This window comes from Nilaparvata lugens, chromosome 7 (genome assembly GCF_014356525.2).
Source record: "Nilaparvata lugens isolate BPH chromosome 7, ASM1435652v1, whole genome shotgun sequence".
Classification (NCBI taxonomy): domain Eukaryota; kingdom Metazoa; phylum Arthropoda; class Insecta; order Hemiptera; family Delphacidae; genus Nilaparvata; species Nilaparvata lugens.
In genome coordinates this window covers 63,209,805-63,221,493 of record NC_052510.1, presented here as the reverse complement: position 1 = coordinate 63,221,493, position 11,689 = coordinate 63,209,805, and the positions used below count along the sequence as shown (strand labels likewise).

Sequence of the window (11,689 nt, the reverse complement as noted above, 5' to 3'; positions counted from 1 at the left end):
CTAGTGGACGGCCCACATGAAATTAAGTGTCGGTTGCACAAAAGCCGGTTAAATTTTAATCTGTCTTTATCACTCCCCTTTGACAAAGCTGTTCTCAAATCTTTAGCGGTCACTATAAACGACCATTTCTGAGCCAAGTCCTTGATGATAATCCTTCTCTACACTTTACAGAGATTTATTGTTAAACTAATAAAATTTCAATAATTTAACAATAAATCTCTGTTCAAAAATAATAAAAAATCACAGCTAAGCTCACAGACCAATAAAAGTTGAATCAATGGAATATTTTCAGAGTAGGCCTACCAAAGACGCAATTTACATCACATTATTGGCAGTTAATCACAATTATTTATTTTAATCACCTACCTTGTTGCATATCAACCCCAATGCAATAACCTTGTCACAAACATCCCCAAAAAATGTATATACGGTATAGAAAAAAATAATGTTTATATAAAAATACAGAAAATAAATTCTATATGGAGAAAAATCCTCTTTTATTAATAAAAATCTTTTCCTAAACTCTAATGAATACATGTATACCGTTCTGGACATATATATTTGAATATTTGCTAATATTTTATGTAACATTTACAGCTCTATAACTCACTGAACTCACCTGTATATAGTAGCTGGGGACGCCAAATTTGTCCGCATGCCTCATCAAGTCTATTAAATTGAGGTGCATTTAAAAAATAACTCTTGATAAGATTATATACGAATCACTTTTATTATGATGGGTCTTCATAAATAATGAATGAGTAAAGCAATAATAACATGGATAATCATCATGGGAATAATGGCTATATTGAATAAAAAACATTCGAACCTTTCCCGTTACATAATACAGCAAACGATAAAAGTAATTTGCCAGTTTTCTCACCTTGAGAACTTTTAAATTATCATCACACACAACAAATTCACAAACTGTATGAATGCATTCATCAAACATTACATAATCATGCAAGATAGATTTTTTTCATGAAATTTGCTCACAATTTTTTATAGATTAACGTAAGACCTCAATTTGGTTGTAAGTTGTCATGTAAGCGATATGCATAGAAGAAACAAAAATTAAGTACCTTTCAAAAAACGAAAAACAAATTTTATCAGACCCAATTCCATATCAACATTTTCTATTATTAAAAGTGAAATCCTCTTTTCCAATTTTCTTAAAAACCATTCATCACACTTTTCCAATTACATTTTTTTTCACATAGATTTTCAACAATTTAACCCTGAGTTTCTTTTATTATTGTGTAGCTTACAATAGTATTGAGAAGTGAGGTCTAATCTTTTTCCGTTAAAAAATGAATCTATACAGTTTTAAATACGATCACATCAATTTCAAAGTAGCCTATTCATCTTGGGTTTGCAATTAACATACTTAGCTTAGATGACACAAGACATTCAAGTTTGGATTCATTAATAAAAATCAAGACATTTTAGGCTTGATCATTTTTGCTCCCTACGAGAATAATTCTCGTAGGGAATTATAAATAGAAATTTAAATTTCTCGTAGAAATTATACATCTCGTAGGGAATAATAAAATTCTAGTACCAATTCCAATGAGTAATTTAAAAAATTAAAAATCACTAAGAAATTACTCAAATTCAAAGCATAGACCTGAAAAATACTCTAGTCTTCCCTAAATTGAAATAGTAAAAACGAAGGTTTTGAACTACATAATAGTATACAAAAATGGATTTCTGTTGAAGCCTATCCAATCTATTCTAGAGTTTCTACCTTAGAAAAATGGACTTGTATTAGCGGAGTGAATATAACTTTTAGTTACATGATATAACTTGGATTTATTATGAATTTAGCAAGTTATAACTACAGTTAATTGGAAGCTCAGGTAGCTCACAAAAATCTTTGCGTACTGGGATTATTTTTTTAAAGTATGTTAATTATTATTTGTATTTCAGCATAATAATATAATTATTGTTACTTTAAAACTTTGAACAATGTTTACCAATTCAGTAGAATTTTTCAGAACTAGATTGAGGATTTGAATTTCATATACAAAATACCTTAGAGATACAGTTTATGCTCCAACAATCAACTACATCAGAGTAATCACAAAATAAAATTCAAAACATCAAAAAGATAAATTTGAAGATCAAATATGAAAAAACATATTACCACTCGAGTCAATTCATAGATACCTAGGTTTTATTTACAAGCTCTAAAATTCGTATCTTAAACACTTTGAATAATAATTGTTCGTTAGTAAACAGTGTTCAGTTGAGACATCTCTTCAACTAATTTTTTGGTAAATAATTTAGAGGAAAATTGTCCCTAAAGCTTATTCATTATTTACATTATTTTATTAGTTACTTGCATTGGCGCATCGAGTTTAATTTTGTGCTTAAAAATTGACTTAAAACTAATTAATTTATCATTACAGTATTAACTAAGATACATTATCTATCAACTATTTTTATCATCAACGGTCTCAACTACACTTTAATGAATCGTAATATTGTTCATCTCAAGTGATTATATACCTAGAACATTCACACCGTTATTTACACATACAATTTATTGATTTTACTCTGAAATTTTCATAATATAATTCCTATTACATACTAAATTGTATCTATTAAAGTAATATTTCTTACAGTAGAAAAGAAACGACATTCAAACTTCTAGACTGAATAGTTTTTATATTATCCATCATTCGATATATTTACATAATTCATTTCTAGCATTCATATTTACAGTAATTCATCTCACAAATGGGCCAGACACTTTTCGTAGACTCTTATGTGCCGGTTGCACAAAATCTGGCCAAGTTTTAATCGTGATCAATTCCACGAGAACCAATCAGAGAAGCCGTCTTTACAAAGAAGCATTCTCTGATTGGTTCTCGTGAAAGTAACCACGATTAAAATTAAACCTGTTTTCGTGCAACCGGGCCGATGTCTTTCATAAAAAATGGCACAAAGCATGGAGAGTTTTTGATAGTAATGATCATTTTCATAATTTAATGCAATGCTTGCATTAAAATACGGCAACTTGCACGTAATAGGTTGTAAAAAAATATCTAGTTAATTTGCATAGGGATGGTTGGAGTCACCAATCACAACAATTGGCCAATTTCAAGAGGCACTATATCAGTCATTTCAATTATAATTAAAAACCCTTCTAATTACATGAAGAGCGCGTGGACTTGTCTCATCGAAAATTTGGACAAACTGAAATATTTTCTTCCACATCATTATTGAATTAAATATTAAAGCGAAAAACGAAGAAATGCAGACAATAGAATTATTGTTTCGTACACCAGTTGAGAGATTACATTCATAGATTAATTTAAAACAAATATAAAATATTCAAATAATAACGACATTTAATCATGTTCACGTTCAAATTTTGAAAAATTATGACATAATTTGGATAGAGAAAACTTGCAGATCGTTTGGAACCACCAAAAACTGTTAAACCCCGTTAAAAAATGGTATGTTAAATTTTAACAGGAATCATTATATGCCACGAGAAACAATCAGAGAAGCCTTCTAATGGAAGTTTATTTTTAGACTGATTGGTTCTCGTGGCATTTAATAACCGTTGAAATTTAATAGGCTTTTGTGCAACCGGACCTAGGACCTCCTTTGAAATACCTTTATAGGAAGTCCTGCCTAAAGCCACCCAACTCACGCACAAGTCTCATATGAATAATCGTCCTCCACCATGAAAATATTAAAATCATGGCTCCTGGGTATTCTTTAGTAGCTGAATAAAGCCTAGATTCCCAATATATTTGTATTTTGCTTGTCAAAAGTAGAATAACATTGTTTCTTATGTGAGAGTTCATAAGAAACAATAGTATACTTTTCGGCCCCACAGAGCAGAAATACATAAAAAAACAGGGGGATTACACTTCATCAACCAAGCATTCGTTTTCTAATTCACTCTACCTTTTCATCTTCTTTATTCCTTTCTCATAATATATTTTCTCTAATAATATAATAAAAATTAATAAGAAGGGAGTAGAATAAATTTCTCTCAAATATCAATCGAGAATTTTACCACGAATTTCAAATTGAGCAAACTATCCTAAATATTTTTGTCTTCATTTCATAGAAGCATAGTAGGCCTAATTCATAGACAGGAAACACCAACATATTAATAGCTTTCAACTTACTTGATAACAATAAAGTAAAATAAACTTTCAAATAAAACAACATAAAATATCTTATCTGTTCAACTGGTGTCAGAAACAATTTCCCGTTTCTTTCATATTTTTTTAGACAACTAAACGTTTCTTAAAGATAGGACAACCCTCTTGTCATGAGAGGTTATTATCAACATACAATATGTTTCAGCATTATTCAAAATGGCCTATCAGAGCCGGAACAATGCAAATGCGTTTTCGCCCGGTTGGGTGAACAATATTTTGTACTTCAAATGAGAACAAATGTGATTACTAGTCGATGAAATACAGTGAGCCTTCTAAACACCGTCAGCAGCATCTGTAACAACACAAACACCAATTATTACAAATCTAGACAAAATTTATATCACTGCAAAACTTGTTCACAGAAAAGTATTCAACTATGCTATTTGTTTGTAGAAATATGGAGAATATGAAGATTTCAAAAGTTTAACTTACGCCTATAGTCCATGCAAACCTTAGGCTAGACGCAGACCAGTTAGTAAAGACAAGACAAGACACGTTTAGTCACAATACTTCACATAGCTGCTTGCGGCGCAACTCACACTGATTAGTCATTTGTAAGCAAGTTGTGGAACGGCGTATAAACCTCCAACAAAATATGTAAGCACGATGGCCTACACCAAATATGTAAGGGGAAAAGAACTATGAAAACAAGAAAAAACAGAATAACTAGAACTTTAATGAGTCTTTAACATATTTACATTTGAACAAAACAAGATTAATTTGATTATAAAACAATATTTGATATGAATTAATGGGGAAAACACTCGCTTGCTGTTAATAAGGATTCAATGTTTTTGGTTATGAAAAATTTAAGAACAATGATTCAGTAGTCACCTACCTTTTTGAAATAGCTTCCCACTTTGGCATCCACTGGTATTTCGCGGCGTTAATTATTAATTAAAAATCAAAATAACTGATCTAATGAAATGGGTTCAGATCCCGTCCTATTCAATAATACAATTCTCTTTAAACTGCCCGAACTGGGCCAGGAAAACTGTATTATAAAACAAGAGCAAAATCTATCCCCTTTACCAGAACAGCCGGACTTTACTCACAGTCCTATCGAACGAGCTCACACACTCACTCACCAAAAGTAAAATTTTGGGTATTAAATATAACTCAGTCAATGCCAAACATGAAGCCATTTCAAGTACATATTCTTATCTGTCGCACAAGCGGCACGTTTGTTATTAGAAACAAAAGAGAAACTACATTAATTTTGACAACAAATGAAATAAACAATCTTTCTGTCGATGACAAAAATTGTTCAAGGACAAAAACACTGTTCATTAAACTTTTACAATTTAAAACTCTAAAATCCTGATCAATATGAGATAAATATATGATTCATATATATGTCCCATATGACCAGGTGACACATTGCAATTAGATATATCTCCGTAAGCAACTATGTGAAGTATTGTGACTAAACGTGACTAGTCTTGTCTTGACTAACCAGCCTTAGTTTGCAGCAAGGGGCTTTATGGCTAATTTTATTTTAATACAACAATGTGAAACGCTGTTGCCGTTTTTTATTATGATAATTTCTGTTAAATTCCAAGTTAATAAGTTGAGTGGTTGAACGTGATGATGCGTCGTCATTCGTGAATTTCCTATCCCGTACATGCACAGGCTCCGGCAGCGAATCGGGCGATTTTGAAATAACTATTAATAGTTATTTGTATAACTAGAGTGAAAAGTACGACTTTTTCTTCCTGTGGGAAAAAGTTTGAAGCCCGAGGCAAAGCCGAGGGCAACAATTTTCCTGAGGGAGAAAAAGTATTTTTCGCTCGTGATGTACACAACATTTTTCCTGCATCTACATTTTTTTATAGAAACTGCAAATAAAATCATTTTAATAACTTACGTATTGGTGACAATGTTTCCTAACAACATAACCTAAAATCTAAAACCTAAAAACCGGTCGGCTGATTGGCACTGCCGATTGCGCTATCTATCGGCTAAAGTTGTAACAATTTATATCAGCTGAGCGGCTACCAAAAATGGCTGACTCCAGAAAACGCGTTTCAGATTTGAATTGCAGATCAAAAATATTTGTTGGCTGGTATTTTGAATAGAATAATATATTTTAAAAATTGTATAAATTTTTATCATCTACTAATATTAAGAATATAATATCATACAAACATATATTTCATGAGTTGACCAAATTTCTTGTTGTGGTATTGAATTCAGTTGACTCAATGACATACACCTCTATTAAGCTTTCTCATCTGAGCTTAGACCATCTAACCTCAATGTGAGTTTTTGAAATAAGAGATGCTTCCCATGTTATTTAAATGGAGTCACTTTTCCTCTGTTTCTGTTTTTTACTACCGAGAGCGAAAAAGTGACACTTTAGTATTATGTTTCAGGAAGTAAAGTAAGTACTTTAGACAGTAGGTGGAGGAAAAAGTCGATTAAGTTTTCAACAAAAATTTCATTCATATCACTGTAATCTATATAGAAAAGCATTATTATTTCATTTACAATATTGATAATTTGTTGAAAAATATGTGGGCAAGGTGACGTCCTTCCGTCGCCTGTTGTTTGATAAGCCTTCACGCCGAATGCAAGTTGTGGATTGCTCCAAGTCTCCATTGCTACTGAAATGCGTTCAACTGAATATTCGTCTTTGAACCTTCAACATTCGACTCTTATAAACACAGAACAGTCATTTATTTGTTTTTAGTCGGGGCGTTCAGAATAAAATACATGGGTTGTTATGGAGCAGCACACACTCTTGTCCACTATCTACCGACGGCTGTTGTATGACGCAATGATTATAACAGCTGATTTTCATTTCTGTATGTGGCCAGCCAATACCTACTATTACTTCAGGCCCCACAACTGATCTCTAATAAACTATGACGTCATTACATGTAGATCCATGATCTACTGGCGGTAAGCAAGCGAAATAAAAGCGCTGATGCTTGTTATCACATCTGATATGGTAATCAACAAAATTAGAATTACAAATTCAATTTTCAAGGTCTTCCATTTCAATGAATATGGTTTGTTTATCATTCTTCTAATATTCGTTTGTGAAAAGAATATGGGGTTTTAAATCATGGGATACTGGTGTGTACCTAATTGTTGCGGGAATTAAAACAAGACTCCAAAAGTTTCGATCCGTACGGTATTTTCTCTTTCGAAAAATGTAACTTTAAAACGAGAATGGATACGAGCGATAAGAAGAAAGAACTTCATTTCTACAAAACAACGGTTTACATGAAGTGTAGAAGAACAGTGTAAATGAAGTGTGTGAAAGGACTGTATTTGAACTAATAAATTAAAAAGTAAATGCAAAGTGTTGGAACTGTCCATAACATCATAATATTAAAGGTTTTTCCTAACTGAAAAACAGTCTCCTGATGGGTTTCTTTGTACTACAGATTTATTGATCAAGTTTGTGGGTGCCTCTTTCCCAAAAAACAGTTAGATCAAATTTGGTTTATCTTTGATTTACCTCTCCTTCGATTCTAATACAGGCTATTATTAAGTATTTTTGGTTGAGATGAATTTATCAATAGCTTTATCACTGAATCGAGTCTATGTCTATCAAGCTGAAAGTATGGATAAATTATTGCATTTGTGGAATAAAGTGTTTTTATTTCAATAAAATTTCTATTTATTAAATTACAAATGTCTTCAATCTGAAATTTAGATAGTATTCGATCCAATAAAAAATCGATAAAGTAACAAAAGTTACATTGATAAGCTAGTAGAAACTACAATGATCTAGGAAGAATCAATCAAAATGTTATGACGTCATTAATTAGTTGTGGGGCCTGAAATAATAGTAGGTATTGGGCCAGCTCACAAATCTTATCCCATAAGGATTACTTGCAAACTTTGAAGGTCCTGAAGCCGGATTATAAATTTGATAGGCCATAAACCTGGTCCTGAACATAACAAACACAACTAAAAAAAAATCATCAAATTCGGTGCACACATGAAAAAGTTATTGAATGTCAAAATTTGAGGCTCGATTTTTATTTATATAGATTATAGATTTGAATAGAAGTAAGAACACACCTCATAGAACCGACTCAATCTGTTTGATCTCTATGATGGGGGGCTTGCCCCTGACGGCAGGGGGCACAGGGCTGCTGGGCGAAGGGGCCGTCTCCACTATTTCGGGAATCGTGTTGAGCATTTCGTCGCCTTCCCCCTCCTCCTCATCGTCATCCTCCTCCTCCTCATCCTCATCGATCGGCGTCAGAGCATCCATCACCACAGGTGCCTCTTCCGGCGTCTGGCACTACACACAACAATAACACACCAATCAATCTTCAATAAATAAATGAATATAATTTTACTGTCACCAAATTCATAGAACAAAATACAACCTCAATACACAAAATACAACATACTGATGAAAGTAAGATATCACTGCTTACTATACTGCATGAGCTCATTCAATCAATCAATATTTTTATTTAAAAAATACAATGTAATATTGTACACTAGCAGGTAACCCGTGCTTCACAAGGGTCCATATTAAAACTTGACATAATGAAATCTTGAAGGATTGAAAATAGGTCTATAACAATCCTCGGTTAATTAATATCTACCAGTCCAGTAGTTCAGACATGATGATGCGTCAAACATTATTTTTCTAACCCGTACGTGTATAAGCCAGTTAAAATCCATCAAAAATGTTCGATGTTTTTGAGCTGGTAGTATTGCAGTATAGTCGCCCTCCACCGATTGGCAAAGCTACATGACCCGGACTATAAATGATAAGTGTAATGATTATTGTTTTGAGTCCAAATTGAGTGAATTTTGAATACAAATAAATACCTGTTTGAGAACAGGCGCCATGAAGCTGGTGATAGTCGACACAAAGAAGAAGGCGCCCGCCATAAAGAAGGGGATGTCATAGGAGCCGGTGGCGTCGTAGACTGCGCCCGCCAGGGGCGACCCAAAGATGGCGGCCGCCCCTCTGAACAGAATCAGCAGTCCAAACGCATTGGTCAGCTTATCCAGGCCCAGCAGGTCCACCAGAATGATCGAGGTCAGCGATATGTAGCCGGCTGTAACACAACATACAATGGAATAAATTAATCATCCCAAAAAACAGGATGTCACAATTTGACATATGGGCTAGTCAATATAACAGTAACAATACAAATACTATCAATAAAACCATAGAGAAACAATAGCGTAAGTAGATATCCCATGGTATACGGCGTTTATGTCGCAACTTTTACTGTTATCTCAAGCCGATTACTGTCGATTTTTACTGTTTTGACCGGGTAAGAGTGTATGAACGGCACAATATGAGAGACTACCAGCGTCATAAAACTTGTCATACATGACATCAGAACCTATTCAATTTTTGAAATATTATTTTTTGAATTGGAAATCTGGTCGCGGATTTAATTATTAAATATAATTGATAAAGCGAGAAGATCTCCAATGTACAAAGATGAAACGTGTGTTTTATCACGTTTCGTGAAGGCAATATTATGGGTTTGCTCCATGCTATGCAAACAAGAGTGAGTTGACTTTTGGTCTGTGAATCAAGGCTGCATGTGTTTTTCACATAAATAGATTTGGAATTTTTCTTTCGTGGCCCGTATACTTGAACCGTTTGTGAAGTGAGTTGTTGAGTTAAGGCATTGGTTACCTGAAGGATTCTGTCTTGAGAATTCAATTATAGGCTGTCGCAGTCCGGGCAATTTAAACCTACATAATTGTGTTTTCAGGATTTGAATCTTGTAGGGAAAGCTGGTGTTTTTGATTCATCAACTGGCAGAGTTTTTTTATATTTTTTTTATTTTAAATTCGGGAGTGTTTTGGACCTTTGAAGAACAGGCCAAAGGATTTTGTTAAGGTAAAGTAAGATCCATAATTCTAAATAGTAATTTTAGTTTTTTATTGTTATTATTATCATAAACTGAACGACCACAGATCAGCACAGCGAGTAGCCCCTGAAATATTCATCTGATTATTATTATTTCGTATTTTCTAATTATTATAATTCTAATTTTGTAATAAATAATTTATTGATTTGTTTTAAATATCAAAAACCTGTACGATCTCTTTTTCTTGTTTTTTTCATTTTCCCACCCTTACAAACTTCACAGTAAGTTGCGACATAAACGCCCTATACCATGGGATATCTACTTATGCTATTGTTTCTCTATGATAAAACACAATACAACGTCACAGGATATACAATGAAAATATATACAGTAATAATAAAACAAAGATATTGTCAAATTTCACTAAAAATGTATTAAAAACTTTAAAACAGAACCATGGTTTCACGTAGTTAACCAACGCATCATCAGCTGTACCATGGCTGAAACCATGGTTCTGTTTTAAAGTTTTTAATAAATTTTTAGTGAAGTTTGACAATATCTTTGTTTTCTTATTATGGAGAGATTTCACAACATCACCATCAATTCTACTAATTTTATATATTCAGTATATTAATCATATTCATATAACAGTAATATTAATAAATTCTAGATATTAAAATCTTCTATATTCATTTTCATGTCTATAAACTGTTCAACTGAGTAGAAGGGGGTTTCAAGAGAAATGTTTTTAAATTCTGTTTGAACATCCTGTGATTAAGGTGCCTCACCTCAATAGGAAGCGAATTGCAACATTTGAGAGACTTTGGTCAGCTTTATGCAGTCTGCTTCTAGTTACATTGAACTTCTAATTGGATCTTGTATTATGAGAATGAATTACATTTCTCAACTCTTATTTTCCCCATACGTTCAGTTACAAACAAATTCCCAATCAGCTTGAATTATACTTTCAGGTAGGCGTTTAGATATGCCTATTAGATTATACAATACTGTGTTTAGATTATTAGAAATGAATATGGTCGGTACAAGTCCAGACATGTGAGTTTTAGGGCTTGCGCAATTAGATTCTTCAATCAATTACCACTAATAATAATAATATCGAGTGACCTGGCTGGCTCAGGTCTGATGTCAAAAATGCCCTCTCCTGAACCCCCCTGGGCTCCTGATCAGAATTTTTCTGCATAGATCTAATTTTTTTTTCGTAGCTGAACAAAAAAGTTTGTTATGACTTTGCTGTGAAATGAACGGTTAAAAAGTACAACATTTTTGGGGGGCCCCAGCTCCCTCAGGAGGGCAAATTTCTAAAAATCCTTCCTTAGTGAATGTTAGAATTTTCAGGTCGCAACTGATCAATTAGAATTAATAAAAAAATACCACTGAACATTTAGAGACTTATCTGTGAGAGATTTTAAATTAAGAATCAAGGACTTTCTAATCAGAAACTGTTTTTACAATATAAATATTTTAGCGTTAATATGAACAATTTATCAAGTGTGATGTGATTTTATGTACTTGTAAAATAATGATTGTGATTTTCTTGATCTACTTGTCATTGGCAATAAATGGATTAGATTTTATTATTATAAAAAAATTAAGTTAGGATTGTGACAAACAGTGCAAGTTGGGATGAAAACTTTAGAATAAAACAACATTTAGGGCCGGTTTCCGAGC

General features: G+C 32.8%; 1 protein-coding gene across 1 annotated transcript in view; it reads right to left on the bottom strand.

The window, feature by feature from the left end:
- Positions 1-706: 706 nt before the first annotated feature.
- LOC111058380 (monocarboxylate transporter 12) overlaps positions 707-11,689 on the bottom strand; it is a 119,594-nt gene continuing 108,611 nt past the window's right edge. The window contains exons 10-12 of the mRNA XM_039432018.1: positions 8,994-9,226; positions 8,226-8,451; positions 707-4,479 (exon numbers count right to left, since the gene is read on the bottom strand). Coding sequence (XP_039287952.1) covers positions 8,227-8,451; positions 8,994-9,226 — 458 coding nt within the window. The 3' untranslated portion in view covers positions 707-4,479; position 8,226. The remainder of the gene's footprint in view (positions 4,480-8,225; positions 8,452-8,993; positions 9,227-11,689) is intronic.